Source organism: Phalacrocorax aristotelis, chromosome 6, assembly GCF_949628215.1.
Source record: "Phalacrocorax aristotelis chromosome 6, bGulAri2.1, whole genome shotgun sequence".
In the NCBI taxonomy this organism is placed as follows: Eukaryota; Metazoa; Chordata; class Aves; order Suliformes; family Phalacrocoracidae; genus Phalacrocorax; species Phalacrocorax aristotelis.
In genome coordinates, this window is record NC_134281.1 from 18,900,809 (window position 1) to 18,920,759 (window position 19,951).

Consider the following 19,951-nt stretch of genomic DNA (forward strand, 5'->3'; position numbering starts at 1 on the left):
ACTTACCTTGCTTTCCTGCTGCATCTGCGCTATGCTAAATCAGCACCAGCATACCCCCAAGGCCAGGTCTGAAATACCCTCTCCTGCTACCCAGTCTAGCAAATTTGCAGAATTCAGTCACTTGTATTGTACAAAAGAAAGCGTCAACATTTTGCCCTACTTGTTTCTCTCCATCGTTTTTCTAATTATAAAGCAACCTCCTGCTAATTTCTTGTTACAGATTAAGGAGAGTTTGTTATCACAGAATCATAGAATTGTTAAGGTTGGAAAAGACCCTTAAGATCATCGAGTCCAACCGCTAACCTGTCACTGCCAAGTCCACCACTAAACCATATCCTCAAGCACCACGTCTACCCTTCTTTTAAATACCTCCAGGGACAGAGACTCCACCACCTCCCTGAGCAGCCTGTTCCAATGCCTGACACTCTTCCAGTAAAGACATTTTGCCTAATATCCAACCTAAACTTCCCCTGGCGCAGCTTGAGGCCATTTCCTCTTGTCCTATCACTTGTTACTAGGGAGAAGAGACCGACCCCCACTTCGCTACAGCCTCCTTTCAGGTAGTTGTAGAGAGCAATAAGGTCTCCCCTCAGCCTCCTCTTCTCCAGGCTAAACAACTCCAGTTCCCTCAGCTGCTCCTCATAAGACTTGTTCTCTAGACTCTTCACCAACTTTGTTGCCCTTCTCTGGACACGCTCCAGCACCTCAATGTCTTTCTTGTAGTGAGGGGCCCAAAACTGAACACAGTACTACAGGTGCGGCCTCACCAGCGCCAAGTACAGGGGCACGATCACTTCCCTGCTCCTGCTGGCCACACTATTCCTGATACAAGCCAGGATGCTGTTGGCCTTCTTGGCCACCTGAGCACACTGCTGGCTACATGTTCAGGCAGCTGTCAACCAACACCCCCAGATCGTTCTCTGCCAGGCAGCTCTCCAGCCACTCCTCCCCAAGCCTTTAGTGTTGCATGGGGTTGTTGTTAAACCTGATGTAGGGACAGCTCCAGCTTTAGCAGGGTGGGAAGTTTTTTCTCCACTGTGTTTTGTTTTGGTTTTATCTTCAAAGCTCTGGAAGGGGTCTTTCTCAGAGGAAAATGCTGTGCTGAGTTACCTGTGAGGAACCTGGGCCCCATGGAGGAATAGCATCCAGCAGAGAGAGGAGGCAGCGTCTTGGCTGCAAATAATAATCTTTGAAAGTGAAAAAAATAGGGCAATGCACCAGCAATATCTTTAATTTTTTAAGGAAACCTCTCCCTTAAACCCAAAGGATTTGCTGCTGCCTTATGCACAGCCCATTCTGCAGCCTGTCTGGGAACTTTGTGGCCATTGGCACATTTTATCCGTCAAGTGGTTGGGACAAAAAAGGCAAATATTATATTCTTCACGGAGCAGAGAGACCTTCAATATCACTCTCACTTCTTTATTAAGTCTAGCCTGTGCAAAATTAAATTCCTTAAATAAGGGTGGCACCTACCTTGCTGTCCCTGGACACGGTGCCAGGGACTCGGATGTGAGAGAAGCACAGCAGCTGCCAACAAAGCAGAGGATCATCCATGTTTGTGCATAAAGATCCAGCTGAAGGGAAATACTAAAATTTATAACCTTGGGGAAAAAAAGGTTTCATGTTTAATGCAGCAAATCAAGATGTAAACAGGGCTGCAAAAAATCAGCTTCCACTCAGAGTGGGTTTGCTATTGCAGAGAGACCCTCGGGTCATTCTTCTCTTCAATCAGGTGGGACATGGCACCTGTGCGGCTGGTCTGTCACCCTACTTCTCACTTGATCCAACAGAGCCCCGAGGTTGTGAGGAAAAAGCCACTGGGGAATGGGCTGGAAGCCCTCCCTCAGTGCTGGGGCACACTGTCAGCACAGCACCTTGCTTCCTGGCAGAGCCACTCACGGGGCATCCATGACGCTGCTGTGCTGGGGGCTGTGAGGGGGGAGGTATGAGGGGAGGGCCATGAAGAGGGACCTGCTGCCCTGTGGCACACTCCAGCCTGAGGGGTCTGTGCAGTCAGCACAGACTTGGGTGAAGTCTCCAGGTTTCTGTGAGGCCCCTTCGACCAGCCCTTCCTCAGCTCCCTCTTGGCGAGAAATTGCACTGACACTAAAGCTGTATCATCTGAATGTTTATTCTTTGCATTTGACAGACTAGATCATAGCTTGCAATGCCAAAGTGTCCACAGAATTAATCTAAGCTTAAATTGAAATTAGTCACCACAGTGTGCCAAGCTGTGTCCAACAACCTTCTTTTAATAAACCATTATAGCAAGCACTCTTCAATACATAGAAAGCAAGCATGTAATACAAATTAACATGGAAGTTCATACCCTTTGACATGAGTCTATTCCCTACCTAATAACTTACAGCAGAAATTAGCTGCTTAGGTTTACAGTGACTTTAGTTTAAGGGGCAAAGATTTGGGAAAAATGTTATGACAGTCATGTGGGTAAGAGACATCCAGCTCCGCCGTCAGCCAAAGACGCTCTTGGCCGGCCCTTCTTTCGGTTTCTCAAAGACTGTTTCACCCCCTGTCCGATCTTGGCTGAATATGGATGGTGCTGCAGAACCCATTTGTTCTTGGAAAAGAAAACCGGGAGAGGCAATCAGTGAGGTAGCACACCAAATTTTGGGAGTAAAACTAGAGCTGCTGAAATACATTATACACATTTGATAAATATTTCATCCACCCATCAACTTCCCAAACCTTAAAGCACAGCACTCCCATCCCAAGCACAGGGCAGCTAACAGCACCTGTAGGTGGTCACTGCCATCGACTGGCCCCAAATCCCTGCAGATGCTTTAGAAGCTTGGAAACTACTGAGGTCCAGGCTATTATACTGAAAGGGGTTAAAATTCACCATTTTTTCTTATATTCCCCCACTGGTGGTGGAAAAGCAACACAAAACCAGAGTACCAGGGGTGTTCAGTGCAAGCAGTCACTCTATTCTCTCTCACCTTCTGCCCTTTATTCCCCCCCCCCCCCCCAATTCTGCTTCATCTCAAACACATCAAATTCATCCGAGAGGCCAGAAATCCCCTAACCCATGACCAAGACTCCAATCTTCAGCTTGGGCAGTCATTGACATTGGCTACGGGCCCAGGGCTTGGTTTGAACCCTGGTTCAGAAGGCAAAGTCAGGGTTCTCCCTCCTGCTTTGTCCAGACAGAGAGAACAATCACTCCAGGCAGAGCCCTGTTGGCACCTCTTGGTGCTGTCAAGATGACAGATGCAAAATCCCAACACAGCCAGGGAAGGGTCAGCGAGCATACTGCTGGCTGCTGTTCCAGAGGTAACCCCCTTTCACCTGTAAAGAGCAATGAAGTAGATGTTTTATTTTGGAAGACTGCTTAGTTGTTTCCATCAAGGAGGCTTACCACACTGCTTCATCACTTGGTAGGTTTTGGATTTAATTTCCCGGTTTTTTGAAAGGTTTCCCCTGGCTCCTTTGAGGTCTTCTTCTTTAATGGGAGGACGCTTCTTTTTCACAGGGGCTGGCTAAGACACAAATGTATTGCCCACACATCAGTATTTCATGTTCAGAAGCACAGGGAACAAAGCTGCCTTAACATACAGAGGTTTTCATTACAATATCCCAGTTATTTCAATTCTGAGACTCCACACTCAGCTACTCCAGATCTTTGCACAACCATGATTTCACTGCCTTCCCAAAAATCTGTTGCCACTACTACTGTTTGGTTCTGAAATTGTCTTCTGATTGTGCAGCCTTTGAAAGAAACAGAAAGAAATCTTTGAAAGATTGCTTTTTTATTTTTCTTTTTAATTTACTTTTAAGTTTTCTCTGTCCAGCCCTGTCTGGCCCTTTCTGCAAGTATAGACAGGTAATTTAAGAATCTGTCCGATGTTTGGGATGGAAAAAAACCTATTCATTACTAAACTGTGCTTGTGCCTCAGTCTACTTGCTACTTCTTTAGGAAATTGGTCAGAGAGATTTTGAAATCTTATTTAGTTGGAATGGACTTAATACTACCCATAGTTATTGATCTTAAATTTAGGGAACAAAAGTATCTGAGCACTCAACAGGGTTGTCTACAAGTGTGTGCTGAACACACCTGAAACACTGGACTCGGAACCCAAAGAAGGAAATCTAATGTAGAAACAGATGCATCATCAGGTGGTGCACTGGAACATCCAAGAATTAATCTGTTTACAGTTTATCTTGCTAAAAGAAAGTCAGGATATCATAGGATCATATCAGCCTATCCTTACCTTTAAATCGGCTCTTCAAAGTCAGACACAACATCAATCAGCAGCAGTTGGCACCACTAACATTCCCTCTTCAGTTTACTATTTCAAGGACCAGTTGCCAAGGTCCCACCAGGCAGACCTCACGGCAGGGTGTAGGGGCACAAGAGATGTGATTAAAAAGACCCAGACACTCCAACTTTACCAGATTTGCACACTGAACCAGAAATGAGAAACTTATCATCCAATTGCTACATACATGGGCCTTCTGATACTTGGGTTTTGGCAGAGGTGGAGCCCACTTCTACTTTTCTAGGTCACTGCCTGTAAAGCTAAAAACAGTTGTGGAGGGAAACAAATCCCTCAAGGCCTGCGAATAGCTGGAGTAGCAGACACAGCTCATGCATGCCTAGCACTGAGCAGGGGCAGGCTGGCTGCACTGGAGCCTTTGGCACGTTTCCTGCTGGCTGTAAATTCCTGGGAACGCTCAGAATAGCTTGCTGTCAATCCATATGCATGTGTTGTGGGAAACAAAACACTCACGAGACCTCTGGAGAAAACACACTATGAGAAGCCAAAGCAAGCAAGGGGAATAGGGTGGTAGCAAAACCTTCAAAATTCACGACAGCTTTTGTTCAGTTAGCTGGTTAACCAAACATCCTTACTGCCAGGGTTTCATCTGTCCATCTGTAATGAAAATTGGCATGTGATGGGAATGGTCCCACATGCCCCATGGCCAACACAGGCAATCAGTACAGACCTGTGTTGGCTACAACACAGAAAGGGGGAAAAAACCCCCTTATTTTATTAACAGGAATATGAAACCTGCTAATGTCCTTCCCCTGTTTTCGGCAAGGGACAATAACTGTGAGGCCTCTTTCCACCAAGAGAAGGGATGTGTCTTGGGGATGGGGTAAGGAAAGAGGCACTTGAGATGCACTAGGATTTTCTAGCAGGACAGCTGCTGTGGATTAGCTGGACCCCACCTAAAAAGTGAAAAGGCTGCACAGAAAGGTTACCATGAGCCATAGAAGTGAGCCCTGGACCTGCCAGCACCAGTAGCTGCCAGTGTCGCAACAACACACTGTCAATTGCTCCCAACACAAGTGCATTTGTAAGCAGGGTTTGCCAGGAGCCATTCCCAGCTGGCACAGCAGTGCAGCCTGTGCTTTATCTACTCCTGTCACAAGTCAAAAACTGTTGTTTTACAAGACATATGACTGGGTTTTTTAAAGTCTCCTCTTCTTTGGAGTAAAAAAATAGGCTGATCTGAGTTGCTCTATGTGGTTGAAAGACTGTGCTCTTCTACCGTCCCCATTTTCTTAGCCTCCATCCCACCCACCATGTAAAACTCTTGTGCTGGGCAGAGCTCTGCCATGCACAGGTAGCTTGTGCTGACAACATAACACTTATGTGAAAACATCAAAATTTCTCAGCTAATTTTAAGATTGCTTTGAACCACCAATTACTGGGGAACACAGTAAAGACAAGCCATCAGTTACAAAATGAAAAGTGTGTAATACAAAATTTCAGTCTCAAATATTGTATCCTAACAGTTGCAATTTTCTGTCATGCACGTTAATGTGTTAAGGTTTACACAGGAGCACACTTCATTGTAGCCACGTCCTTTCAAAACTACTGCCAAAATTTCAGATCATTGTCTGAGAAAGCATGTTGGAAAAGCAGAAATCACTCCTTCTGTGAAACACCCCAACCAGAGCAGTGGCAATGTTTTTCCCTTTCTACAGAAATAAAAGTATTTATGGTAAAACAGAACACTTTAAAACTAAATTAACCAACCATGGAGAGGGCAGCTGCTTTCCTTTATCGTCAAATAATCCCTCCTAACAACTTATGTGATAAAATATATAAACAGAGCATTTAAATCAAAACATAATCAAACAAGTCTCATAGAGCAGAAAAGCCGAATTCAGTGGTTAATGAGAACAGCTTGCTAATAAGCTATTCCAAGCAAACCATCTAAAACTCTAACACGGGTGCCCCACTCTAACAAAAGCCAGCCTCAAACAAATCTCCCTGTACCTGTGACATAACTGCAGTGCTCACTCGACTGTAATCCCTTCCAAGGTCGTTCCCCGGCTTTGATTAAATCCAGCCTGTGCGCTCTGCAAACGCCTGTTTTTTTCCTCGACTTATATAGAGCATCTAACATGAAGTCATTAGCTGGTCATTTTCCCAAACCAGAACCCAGGATGATTCAGGCTGACAGAGCCTGTTGTTCAAACGTTTATTCTTAGCCATGACTAGGGTTTGCAGTATTTACTGTGCCCTGTGCCTGGGGACGGATGGAGTTGGGGACTGACAAGAGCAGACAGCTGTCACAGTGGGACCGTGGGGAAGCCCGATCCACTACAAAACAACTTCCCAGGAAGTCCACTGGGGCTTTATTTATAACTTGAAAAGGCAAAACTCTTACAGGCACAAAATTGACTCTGAATTCTCTCGAATGGGAAAAAAAAAAGTCTGTGTTTCTTTTCCAGTATAGTAAAATATGCATTCTCTAAAGATTATATAAACCTAACATCCAAAGCATGACATTGTTCCCTAAATCACTTTTGCACAGAGATCTTTAACAGAAGAGTATTTTGTGTGTATTGGAGAGCTAATAAAACAGGATATGGTTTTACCCTTACAGTTCTATTGCTGAGCTTGCTCTGATGCTGGCTCTTACACAAATGAGAGTGTAAAATCACTGTCTACTTACAGCGGTATTAGTAAATTTAATCATTTCACCTGTCATCTGTATAGGAGTACCTTACCTCGACATGAATAAATAGTGTTCCCCACTGTACCTGCTGACAGTAGTAAAACCTCTTCCAGAACTTAAGATTTGTTCTCTAAAAAATTTTTTAATTAAGAGGAAAAAAAAAACCTCTAAGCATGAACTCTAATTTTTATTACCAGGAGAGGGTTGGGTGGGGGTTTGTTTCCCTCGTTTTTGTTTTTTCACATTAATTCTTTGCATCATGCAAAAAAAATCAGCTTCTGTGACCGCACTCAACACCTACAAAGAACCAAGACCCCAGCCAGGTATGTTAATGTGCAAAAGGCAGATGTGGCAGACTTGCAAACCTCTTACTAGAAACAGACTGTTGTAGTAATAGAAATATGCCCCGGCCTTCTCTCAAGCTCCGCCTGTTTTGTTCATGCTACAGAGAAGCATGGGAGGTAAAATAAAATTGCTATTTTTCATTATGGAAACATTACATCAATACCACAGCTCTAGTGCCATACGATCAGGACTATGGGATTTGTTGGTTGTGAACCAGACCTCCAGGTGCCCATTTTGACTTTAAGCTGAACTCTTTCCAGGCCTAAGATGATGCTTTCCTTTACATGACTATTGGGGGACTTATTTGTAGGTTAAGCAGCAGCTTGGATGTTATATCCTTAGCCATTCCTTATGTTGAATTTCTATTTTAAACACACAATTTACTAAACTAGAGGAAATGTTTCTGCAGAACAGCAGTACCTGTAATAAAGCAGAAGAAAAAAACACCGACTTTAGGAAAACCTTTAGGAAAATTTTTTCTGTTGTACAAAGTACAGCTCTCCTATGTTTCTATGCAGCCCTGTAAGCATCACCATTCTGGTGGTACATATTACAACAGGAAAATAACATTCTGCATGTTTAAAGCAAATATTTAGAATTCAAGACCCTTTTTTCAAGACCCTAATTGCTACTACGTATTCCTTACTCAAAAGCAAAAGAGTTATGCTCTCATGGCCATTTAATTTATACAAAAAAAATCAAAACACCTTCCACTTGCATGTCACTTGGGGGCAGGAGATGAGGCGCTCCAGAGGTAGGCAGCGTATCCTGAGTTTCTTAGACATCCCCCACAGCCTGCACAATTCTGTTCTCTTCATACATTTCCTAGACCAAGGCTGAACAAAAACCAAACCACCATTTCCTCTTACAGGTCATGGGCTAGTTTTTCCTTACAAAAAAAAAAAAAAAAATCTACCTAAATCCACAGTTGCTTACATTTCAGAGTAGAAATGTTCCTGTTCACCTGGCTGAGGTCCTGAAATCTGTTAGACAAGACGTGAATGACAATGAAACAAGATAGGCTCATTTATTTAGCAGGGGCTATTAGAAACGCAAATTAACCCTCTTTCATCTTCCCCTACAATACGGAGTGTGGAAGAGTCCTTTGCTGAGGAACGGTTGCAGCTAAAATATGGCTATCACCATCAAGAATTCAGTGAACGTACACACGTCTGGTCACTGTGATCTCTAGGGGACACAGATCTTAAAGACTCGACTTCTCCAGGAAACTGCTATCATACCTCAGTGGACTGACAGGCTTGATAGGTTGAAGATTATTCTCTGAATTCCCTTTAAAGATGCAGTGGGTATGGGGTTTCTTGTGCATAGTAGGTGGGAAGTAATGAAAGTAATGGGCAGACATTATAGAGGACTTAGAGGTAGTAGTGGATCAATATTGTGCAGGTCCAGCCCAGCAGAAGACATTAAACTGCTGCCACCAAGACAGGAAAGGATGACAGCAACAGGAGCTTACCAAGAACAGGATTTCTGCTCTATTCTGGCATAAAGATATCAACCTCTCACCATTTGCAGCCTAACAAAAAAACCAAACCCAAACCAAAAACCAAAACAACAAACCCCCAAACCAAACTGACCAAGCAAACAAACCTGCCCCCCCCCCCCCCCCCCCCCCCCCCCCCAAAAAAAACCCCAACAATTACCTGCACTTCATCACATTACACCTTACAGTGAGCCAGCTCTCATCCTACATGGTCCTTCTCGTTTGTCCAGCCCTCTGGAAAATTCATGGTAGATACCTTGCCGTACCTCCAGGGAACCTGGAGAGTCAAGATGGCAGGGAATAAATCCAAGAGGAGCTTGCAAGGATTCCTACAGTCGTAAACAAAATTTGCTACTTAAGAACAGCGGTCCCTCCAACTCAAATGGGACTTGCTATTAAAGTAAATGAATATATTGAAATTAATACCAACATGAGAGAGCAAAAAGCTGCAGTTCTGAAGTTAAACTCCAGCAGCAAAACTTGCTTCACATAATGGTGCATTATAAACATTGAAACACACACTTTTAAACAGAACAAGTATAAAACAAGTGTACAAATCTGTAATAAGTCAAACTTTATTGTAAACCATTATACAATGTAATTACATTAGATACCCTTAGAAGTTTAAGGTAACACCACTGATTAAACAATAGTCCAAACAGAGGGCAGCAGAATACAGCTGTTGGTTTTGCTCGCATAGGCTATACTCTGAATTCACTTACAGACAAACCCAACATTCAGTTTGAGATGGATACCCACGCAAGACAAAAACACACCTACAAAATAGTCCCTTTTTTAAAGACACTGCAGTTTTACTTTGTAAAACCATAGCAGTCATTTTCAGTACTTGAGCTGGAAGCTTTACCTAAAAAAGTTTGCACGCCTATGCTGTAGGTCTACTCTGACTTGATGTGGCTGAATTTATTCGCTTTCATTACTGGCTTCTCCTGTAAAAGCACAGCAAAGTTTGCAAACGTGTTAGTCAAGCACAGTGGCAGAAATTCCTTGTGATGCTCAGCTGTCAGCAGATCATGACAGCCCTTGCCTCCCTCCTCAGGCACAGCTGGAAGCAGAGCAGACACCTGCTGGAGGGGATCACTTTGCATTGCTCTAATTTGCAACTCAATTTCTGAGTTTTTCCCTGAAGAAAAGCTATAGTACATTTTAGTTAGCAACGTTAACATACAGCATTTACCTAAAGTAAGACAAGGGGACCTGAACATTTTAAAGCCAGAACTTGAAAATCACTTACTAGACAAAGCCAGTGTTTTAAATTTATGCAGATTATTCACAGGTCAGATACCAGAAACAATTAACAGATCTCCACTGATACTTCTGCCTCTCTTCTGTGAGTTACCATCCCTTTCTCTTACTTTGGCATATACAACATAGCTTATTTTCATTAAGCAGAATCACTTTTTTAAGCACAACCCGAATTAAACCTTTGTTATGAGTTGGCATAAAGAATATTTATCATGTAAAAATTTAGAGTGCCAATTTGAGGATAATGCAAACGTTGTCATGTTGTAATATTATTACTGGATCAACTCTTTATGGAAAATTTATTTCAGACTGTACTGCCAATACATTTCAATGAACAGTAAGACACAGTGAAGCACTAGGCACATACTGCCTCCTCACACATACAAGCTCACAGACAACAGCACTTGTCCTACTTGTGCCTATTGCAAGAATTCCAATTTTCATCTTAGAAAGAGAACTAACAATTTTACATTTTCCGTCTCTTTCACATGATAACAAAGAATGAATAGAAAAAAATTTTGTTATTTGGCTAAGACTGAATAAAATTTTTATCTTAGTGGAGAAAGTTAGAGCTGGTTTTCCCCTCTGAAGATACGTTCCTCCTCTTCCTACTGTGGTATTTAATACACTTCTGTCTCTTTGGCTCATAGTGCTTTACTACATCATCTTGCTAGGCATACCAAAATCTCAAACCAAGTGACATTTAAGCACTTAAGACAGGAAAAATTAGGCATTTATATACCTTTGCTATAACCATCTTCAAGAAACTGCTCCATAGTGCTTTACACGGTTTTGTACTTGGTCAGTAAGTTTGAGGTCTGCTAAAAATCAATGTTTTACATGATTAAGGCCATAATTTTATACTGACACCTCACTGACTAAACACTAGACTAGAAATAGAAATAATTTTGATAATTTAAGTAACTGGAGAAAAGGAGGGAAAAGGAAGATAAAATGAAAGCTTGTACAGTTAAATTTGTGTGCGCTGCTCAGTTATCTCTGATGGTTGATGAGGATAGTGATGGATGTGCAGTGGTATGTAGCACATGTTGAATAGCTTTATTTCACTATCTGAAATAGAACAAATCCTACGCTAAAAAATAAATGCTGACACTTGTGACAAGAGCCAGTTGTAGCTCTTAAATCCTTTTGGAAGTGAGCTGTATGAGACCATTCAGTTGATGAAAATTAATTCCTTGAAGTACTGTGCTTTTGGAGATACGTGCCCACCCAGTGGTAAATAGTCAAGAGAAGATGCAAGTCACACAATCAATGAAAAAACACAACCCCAAAACCTAAAACTGAGGCAACACTGATTAGGGATTCCCCCCCCCCCCCCAATTTCAGAAAAGCTCAGTTTAACTTCCACTGTTATTAGTTTCTAGATTTAGTCTAAAAGAAACACTAGTACTTAAACTTATTGCAGTTATTGCATTTCAGTGCACAGTAATAGAGGTCAGTGGCTCAACTAAACTCACAAACGTTCGGTTTGGTAAAATGTCTCTTCTAACCAGCTGGACATGCCAAGGTGTACCTGAAGACTCAGAACATTGTGTTCACCTCAGCAGCCAAGCAGTGAAAAGGAATGCTGGAATAGTGAAAATAAATACGGGAGCGCACAGTTCAGTATTTACTAAGGCCCAAGAACCCCATTTAAGTGGCCTGGATAATAAATCACATTAAGACCTAGTAAATCTATAAAAAAATGTAAAAATACCTTAAAAAGTTCGGAGCAGTTTTCCAATGAAACTGTTTGGTTTAAGGCTTGGAACATTTCTGATGTCCAGATACCACAACAGATTTGCAATTAAGGTCTGTTGTCACCTCTTTAACACATTGCCTTGTCCTGCACAATGTTTAACTAAGGAAGGAAAGCTGTTGGAAACAATCATTTAGAAAATATGCAAAGCAAAGGGTTGTCACTGAAAACACGTATGCTAGGTTTCAGATCAGCACACGTTGTCAATTATCAGAAGACAAGACACTGAAAATCACAAAAATTCTGTAGTAACAACTGTGTTATACCTATTGGTTTTGCTTTGTTTTTAAATACGAAAGGATAACCAGACTTAATGGAAATTAAAGAGGAGATTTTTTTTTTTAATCACATTAAATAGAAGATTGTTTTTCCAAGAAAAAACAAGGGGCAGAATTATTTGCAACATTGTAGCACAACTGCTTCAATCAGATCACGGTCCTGTACCACAGGCCCTATATGAGGAAAAGTGTAAGAAATGTTCCGTTTCTTTTGGGTCATTTGAGAGGTATGCACAAGAGACTTGCAGAAACAGAATTAGAGTCATCCATAGATAATTATTTCACAATAACATATCACAACAGGTCTTTGCTATACACTAAAGTGCACATTTGTCGAATATGCAAACACCACCTCCTATTAAAAAAGGTATTTTCAAATTATGTGGTCAAAAGCAGACTTAGGACTGCATTTTTAGTGATATTTGGTGACTTCAGCAGCGACAGAGAGCTTCTTCCCTTTGCAATCCCTTTGTCTTAAACCAGGACACAAGGATAAATAAGATTTTAACTACGAATCTTTTGACCTGTTCTGCACAAAAAAGGGAACTGCACCCTTTTCTCTGACAACGAGAATCTTTAAATACAACTGTATGAAAATATAACTTAAATATAAAATAGTCAAATAGATTTGAGGAGACTTGGAAAAAATCTTTGTTCCACCTATTAGTTCCATAGGTACCCGGTAGCAAGTAAACATTTGTACTTAAAAAAATAATGTTAAGTTACAGCTTGTAACCATAATCTATTCTGCTCTAGGAATTATGCTGCAAAAGCCATTTTTAGTAATAAAACACACTCCTTTAACTTAGTTGATTCCTTTTTGAGAACATCTTAAACTGTATCATCAGTAACAACAGTGAAAGATTGCTGTATCTGTTTTCTATGATCTTCTCTGAAATGTCAGATACAAATCCCCTCAGTGACTCATCCTTAACAGCACTTTTTCACACATGATGAAAAGACATTCTTGCATAATTGGTCAGTGTGTCTGTAGTGCAACTGAACTGGAAGTCTTCCAACCATTTGCATCCTGTTGGTAGACCTTGCTTTTAAGTCAGTTTGTATGAAACTGGAGATGCAATTGCAACATTAAAACCCACTGACTGAAGTTTTGCCATAAAACCTGCAAATACACAGGCCAGGGAATGTGTCATACAGGCAGACCAAAACGATGCTTCTTTTTCTTAATGGGCTTTAAGTTGGTCAGTCTACGCAGGTCCTCTTCAGCTTCTGATTCTTCCATCTCATCATCTGCTGAAATAAGGATCTAAAAACAAATTACGACTTCTGAGTAACATGGACCAAAGTCATACTCTTTTTTCATTCTACTTCCAATCTTTTACTTTTATTATGCTTGCAAAAACCCTTATTTGCTCAAGAAAAAGCTTACAGAACGTCACTTGGATTTACTGCCAGTGCTATCAAACATCCTCTCTGGAACCTCCAGTACATTTCGAAGAAGGATGCATGCGTATTAATCTCTACTACAATCACTGACTCTAAGCCCAAAGAAGTGATTCCAGCACCTTCAGAACAGTGGGTGTGGCATGCTGTTAAAACGAGAGCGAGCACATAAGCTCTCTATCCACACTGGTAATATGGCGGACATTTCACTAAAGAAAATCCCATACATATGGTACTGTCTATAATGCAGAAAAGTTACATTAACTAACTCAAGCTAAAACAATTTACTTTCAAAGATACCACCCATTCTTCAGGTGAACTGAAAACTGCCTGCTTAATATAATTTAGAATAAAATTATGCTAAAGCAAGGATGTACACACTTCTCCAAAATCAGGCCAGTTGTCTCTACCATCTTTCTCTCACTTTAAGCTATTAAACTCTTTTTGAATTAAAATTGTCTATTAGTTTTGTATTCTGTGTGGGGTTTTTTTAGAAGCATTTGTAACAGTTCACCTGTGATATTTAAATATATTATGTGTTCCTGCCCATCTGAAAGGAAATTAACTATCATGAGTGGTGCAAAAATGCCATTTTTCTTAACTGTGTTTCAACTGCCAATGCTAGGAACTACTGTTAGAGGCACATGCAATGAAAATCAAAACTAAGTTGGCAGTATTACAATTAAATCAATGGCATGAGTGATTAACTGGATTGATATTGCATTAATTGCAATAATTAACTCTACATACTTACCTCTGACTCTGATTCTTCATGTGATGCTGCTCTCCTGTATCGGACTTTACTTCCGTTTCTTGAATCTTGTCCTGCTTCCTTTTCTTCAAGTTTAGCTTTTGTCTTCCCTTTCTTCATAAGAAAATTATCTACTACCCAGAACATTAATGCCTGTTGAAGAGAAGTGGGAAGGGACAGTTCAGTTTTCCTCAGAGTAGTGTATGTTCATTTGGTCAGTATTTGGACAGAATTAGGAAAACGGCAATAATTCTGCGGTGACCAAACAGGTAAAATCTTTTATAGGCACACAGTCACATGCCTTATTACACACTGCACGAATGCTCTACAACATAACTACTTTATTCCCTTGTAGAAGAGAAGTAGCTGCTATTCAGAGTGATAATACAGTAACTCTTCATGTACAAATGTGAGCGGTTTAAGCAGACATCTTGGTGCAACAGACTTTTGTTTCTCAAAGGATAAAATTCATGGTTGAACAAATTAATGAAAGGAAAAAAAAAATCACCAGCAGTTATTAAATGCAAGGGCACCCACTATCTCTGGCTCTAGTCCCTAGCTCCCAGATTACTGAAAGAGTATACTTTGGGAAGGATGATTGCACACTTGCCCTTTTCCTCTGCTCCACCATAGGCCAGCCACTATTAGCTACGGTCAGACATAGGATACTTCACAGTACAGCTATCCTTAGACCAACGTTTCCTAAAGCAAATTTCATTGTTATTTTATAATCTCTGTGTCAATATTTCAGTATTACATTCAATCTACTGAAGTCATCAGCCCAAAGAGGTCTATGAGGCATTTCTGCACTTCTCCCAAGCCTGGTGACTTAGCTCGATATGGATTTCAGCTTTGTAAAATCTACATATCCAGACATTTTTTAAAACCCTTCCTCTTTAAAAATTAAACTTAAGCACCAAGGTACACTGTGCTTTAAGGACTAATGTTAATTAACACATGGCAGAAAGATACCCAAGTAAACATCTCACAGAAGCACACAAGTTGTACTAACATTAACAAAGAAGGGAACTATCAGCATGACGATAGCCAGCTCCAACTGGGGGTTCTCTATAGGATTCAATAAAACTACCTGTGAAAAGAAAAGGATTAAGTTCAGATCATGGCAGCATGTGCACATAACTGGATTATTAAGTGCAATTGTTCATGTACTAGATAACACTACAGAAATAGTTCATATGATCCAAAAAAGGACAGCTTTGTAGAAGAGGAAAGTACTTAGGACAACTTATAAATTACTACAGATACGTAAGCGGGGCTGGCAAGAAACTCATCTCTGTCCTTTTTGTTTACAGTCTGAAGTGCTGTGTTAGAATCATCTTGAACATTTTAGAGCTCCGTGCTCCCCAGGAACATGCTTTAAGTTCCATCTTTATGAAATTTAAACAGACCACAGTTTCACAAAATACACAGTAAGAAGACAGAGTTCCCAAAGTAGTCAAAAGCATAGAATAGGGACTAACTGGTTTTAACGGGCTATAACACCTTGCACCATCACTTTATTACATTGCACAGATTCTGTCAAAATAAGTATTTATACAGTCACTAGCAATGGCTTCACTAAGCCATTGCAAGTTACTAAAAATTCTACAGTTTGGATCTATCAACAAGGTCAGGCAAAGAAAATTCTTAAATACTATGAAAAGCAATACATAACAGCTTCAAGTAAGGGTTAAAGAATTGAGAAAAGGAAGAACCACTTAGTAGCTTCAAGAGCACTCAGAAAAGGAGATAGAATAATTTATATTTGCATTATATAAAAGCCCTCCAAAATACGATAGGATATTCCTGGCAATGGATGCCAGAAAGCCTAATTAGCAGTATATTAATCAAGCTAAAAGATCATACCACTACTAGAGTTAAACAGCATTGACTGCAGACCAGTTACGATGCTTGAGACAAACCAATAAACACGATTAGAAGTCTACTGCTTTACAGGTTCCACCTGAAATTAATTTGTTTGCAAAATGCTGTAAAAATACAAACCTCTTTCCACTGAGGTATAAGAAGCACTATAATGATGATGGTTTTCTCAAATGTCATTATCATTATGTACAGAGCACACTGGCCCACCCAAGCACTGCACCGCACTGGGTCACCTGCAAGGAAGAAGAGGGGTTCAATATATGTATAGGGTTGATTTTTCTTCACAGTAAACATTTTGGAAAAGCAGTATTAGAAGCAGCAGGGCAGCAACATCCTCTTAAAGTGCCTTCTCCGATTTCCTTAATGCTGCTCCTTCCCCTCCTTCAGCCTCACCCCAACTTTCAAAAATACCAGTTATAAACTGAATACAACAGGACTTTACCTGTTTCAGCAGCACCTGGTTATATGCTCACTGTTTTACATAATCTAATCAAAGCAAGAGATGTAGTTGCATTACATTTGTTTCTCATCAAATTGTTATTTTTGACACTCTGTCATGAAGTATTGAGCTTCTTAAAAGGGAAAGCTTAAGGGAAACATAGCTGGGGAAAACCAGCTTTCCTTTCAGTCTAAGTAGAAACATAATGATCTCTGCCATTCTCCCTTAAACATATTTTTGCTGTCTACAAAGTTAGTTACCATAACTAACCAATCATAACTGAAGCAACAGAACTATTATACTCTAAGAAAGCAAAGAGAGAAAAAAGGAAAAAAAAGGGAGAGAGAGGACTGGTATGCCTAACAAGCTTTGCAGGTGAGCTTAAAGCAGCACTTCACTGGAAACCAAAAGGAAGCTTTGGAGGGGGGTGTTAGCTCTTTAGTCTTCACCAGAGTCTTCTGCAACATCTTCAAAGGCAGCTTAAAACTTTTAGCCTGGGGGTTAATAATGGGCAATGGAAATTCAGATGCCTTTATGTACTTTTAATGCATAATGGATAGTTGCTACTTCCTTTTCTGAAATATTTCTGAAAGGTTTTCTGTATTAATACTTGGTAATAGCTTTAAGACTTATTGTTTGCTGCTTAAATGCTACAAAGAGAAACTGATAAATTAGTCTGCAGTCCAAAACAAAGAAAACTTCCTAAACAGGTTTTACAGTAGGAGCTAGCGATCCACACTCAGTAGTCCAAGACAAAAATGGTTAAAATGCTCAATTTTTACAATTATATACTGCAGTTTATGGATTCTGTTGTAAAAAAAAGTTAGAAAATTCAAGGGGAAACACCGGTAATTCAAAGTTGAGCAACCATGATTTTTCTGAAGATACAAGGCCCCAATTAAATTTGAGAATTAAATTTTAGAATTTCTATACTCCACATTATTAGCATTCTCAAGTTTTCTTCATTAACTACCAAATATAGAAAAAACCAATCTAGATTTAGCTAAAGATTTACCACTGAAACTTTACCAGTTTATTCTAAGCTCTTTTCCAATCTGTATTTAATACCTAAAAGCAAAGACAGCTATAGCAATTTTGCATCTATTCCAACTTTGCCAGATGAGATTTTTTATGTCCAAAGATTGTGAAACTCTGTATTAAAGTGTTGTGCACTATCACCAATGAACATTTTGTTCCATTATGTTTTTGTGGGGAGGGGTGCTGCTTTTGGTGGGTGGTTTTTTTTTTTTGGGGGTACATGACTGAAATTAGAAGTTGTATATATTAAATTCTACTTGACGATTTTTGTGTGTCCTCCAGCATCTACAAAATTATCTCTCAGCTCTAATTACAAGTGGGGAGAACAGGGATGCTGTCTACTTTGACTTTACTAAGATTCTGACAGTCTCCTAGTAGCATCCTTGTAGAAAAGTTGGGGAGATATAGACTGGATGGGTGGACATGCAGTTCTGACATAAAGGAAAAAAGCTTTCACAATGAGAGTGGTTAAGCACTAGAGTAGGTTGTAAAGATCAGACCTTGGATAAATTAAAAACTGGTCTGGACCATGCCCTGAACTACTCTCTAACTTTCAAGTTAACCCTGCTTTGAGCAAGAGGTTGAAATTCAAAATTCCAACCTCTGGAAATCCTTTCCAACAAATTTTTTTCTACAATTTTATAAGCTATACAATTCAAATGAAAAAAGTAGTTTAATAATATCACCACAGCCAGGAGGTGTTCCCAAGAATATTTGGGACATTTGTATATTTAAGGATTCAGTACACAAACTCAAATTAGAACTTTAATGTTGAAGCTATTAAGCTCTAATTTAATTTCTAAAGTCTCTGACGTGCTCTCTTGAATTCTGATTTTATACCTGTCATGTATAAATTACATGTCTAGAATAAACTGGCAAATCAGTACATACCTTGTTCCTACAAGAAGAGCACGTTAAGACTGAAACTGAAAAAGTTTAAATCCTTAGTGATGACAACTGTAGTAGCATTTTTTGAAAATGCTGGGCAATGAAAAACTCGTCCATACTAGTCTATACTACTTTCATCAGCCACTTTGTAGAAACACATTTATAGACAGCTCTTGAATAAAATACCTGCAATTCCTCTAGCCTGTAACTTCTCCGTTCTTCAAATCCTGAGAAATTTTCTTAAGATGCCAACTCACAGAACAACTCCCAAATACATTTTCAAAAGTTTTAAAGTGCAACTACCCTATAAGTAAGTTGCTCTGCAAATTGCAAATGAAGAGCTAGAGGAAAAAGATGCATCAAATACAGTTTCTAAGCTTTGCCATCTGAGAAGCAAAGACAAGCAAAGAGACCACGGCACAATTTAGTTGCCAATAGAGTTAATTGTCACCAAGAGGGATTTAGTCACCTGTTTTCTGCTTGCAGCAGCTAAAGTAGCCTAAGGCAGGAAGGGAAGGAGAATGCAGGGGACATTCTTTTCGGTACAGATCATAACTGCTCCTCTTTACACACAAATGTATTAACTGATCTGCACTTCTCTTAAAACCCAGCTGCTGAGGTAATGAATCTGAAAATATGCAATATGAAGATAAATCTAATAAACTTAAATTCTGACATAAAAAAGCCCTTGAGGAAGCATCATGATACTTTTTTCATACATCAGCGTGCTCTGCTGTTTTTCTGTACAAACAGTAACTCTTTACGAATGCTAGTATTTTGGTATCCACTCTTTCCTTGAAGCTTTTATGCTTAAAAACTATCCTCCATATGAAGAAGAGGCTTTTAAAAACACCAGGACACCGCTATATTTGTGACAGCTTCAAGTAGTGAATCACCAGGGATCAAGTAATAGAGCTAAGAAGGGAAATGAGCTCACAGTGAGAATTAACTTGAGACAAATGATTATTTAGGCTCTAGAAACACAAACATCATCGCTCAATCACATGACACTTTTTTTTGGGGGGGGGGCAGACTCTTTGTTTTCCCACACTTGCAAACAAACTCACACTGATCTCAAAGCTCAAGACTTGACTTTGCTACTACAGATAAAACGCCAAAAATCTCTGATACCTTTCAACAAGCAGACACCTCACCACCCATGTATGCTAAACATCCATATTTAACTTCAAAATACTAAGTCTAAGCACACTTGCAACCCCACAGGACTGCATTTTAGTCCCCTCTTCTACTCAATTATTTTAAAGAATCTTATGAAAAATAATACAAGAGTTTTCTTGGGGCCAAAGTGAAAATTTTTAAACAAAATGGTGATATGAGGGTTTTCACTTCAGAAACAGTAGTACTTAACAGAGGAGGGCAGCAAACAATCCAACGCAACTTGTCCTTTTTAGACAGATTTCTTACGCAGGGTATAACCTTACTGCACAGCCTTTACTAATAACTTCCC

At 40.1% G+C, this 19,951-nt stretch overlaps 1 protein-coding gene across 4 annotated transcripts in view; it reads right to left on the minus strand.

The window, feature by feature from the left end:
• Positions 1–2,113: 2,113 nt before the first annotated feature.
• LOC142058702 (store-operated calcium entry regulator STIMATE-like) overlaps positions 2,114–19,951 on the minus strand; it is a 45,190-nt gene continuing 27,352 nt past the window's right edge. The window contains exons 5-12 of one of the 4 annotated variants that reach the window (XR_012661085.1): positions 16,239–16,351; positions 15,247–15,324; positions 14,238–14,387; positions 11,760–13,346; positions 10,785–10,863; positions 8,940–9,056; positions 3,205–8,261; positions 2,114–2,578 (exon numbers count right to left, since the gene is read on the minus strand). Coding sequence is in view for 1 of the 4 variants with exons in the window: in XM_075096325.1 (XP_074952426.1) it covers positions 2,472–2,578; positions 3,377–3,497; positions 6,201–6,212; positions 13,236–13,346; positions 14,238–14,387; positions 15,247–15,324; positions 16,239–16,351 (692 nt within the window). In the remaining 3 variants the exon portion in view is untranslated. Of the gene's footprint in view, positions 2,579–3,204; positions 8,262–8,939; positions 9,057–10,784; positions 13,347–14,237; positions 14,388–15,246; positions 15,325–16,238; positions 16,352–19,951 lie in introns of all 4 variants that reach the window. The other 3 variants (XR_012661084.1, XR_012661083.1, XM_075096325.1) reach the window with 3 other exon arrangements.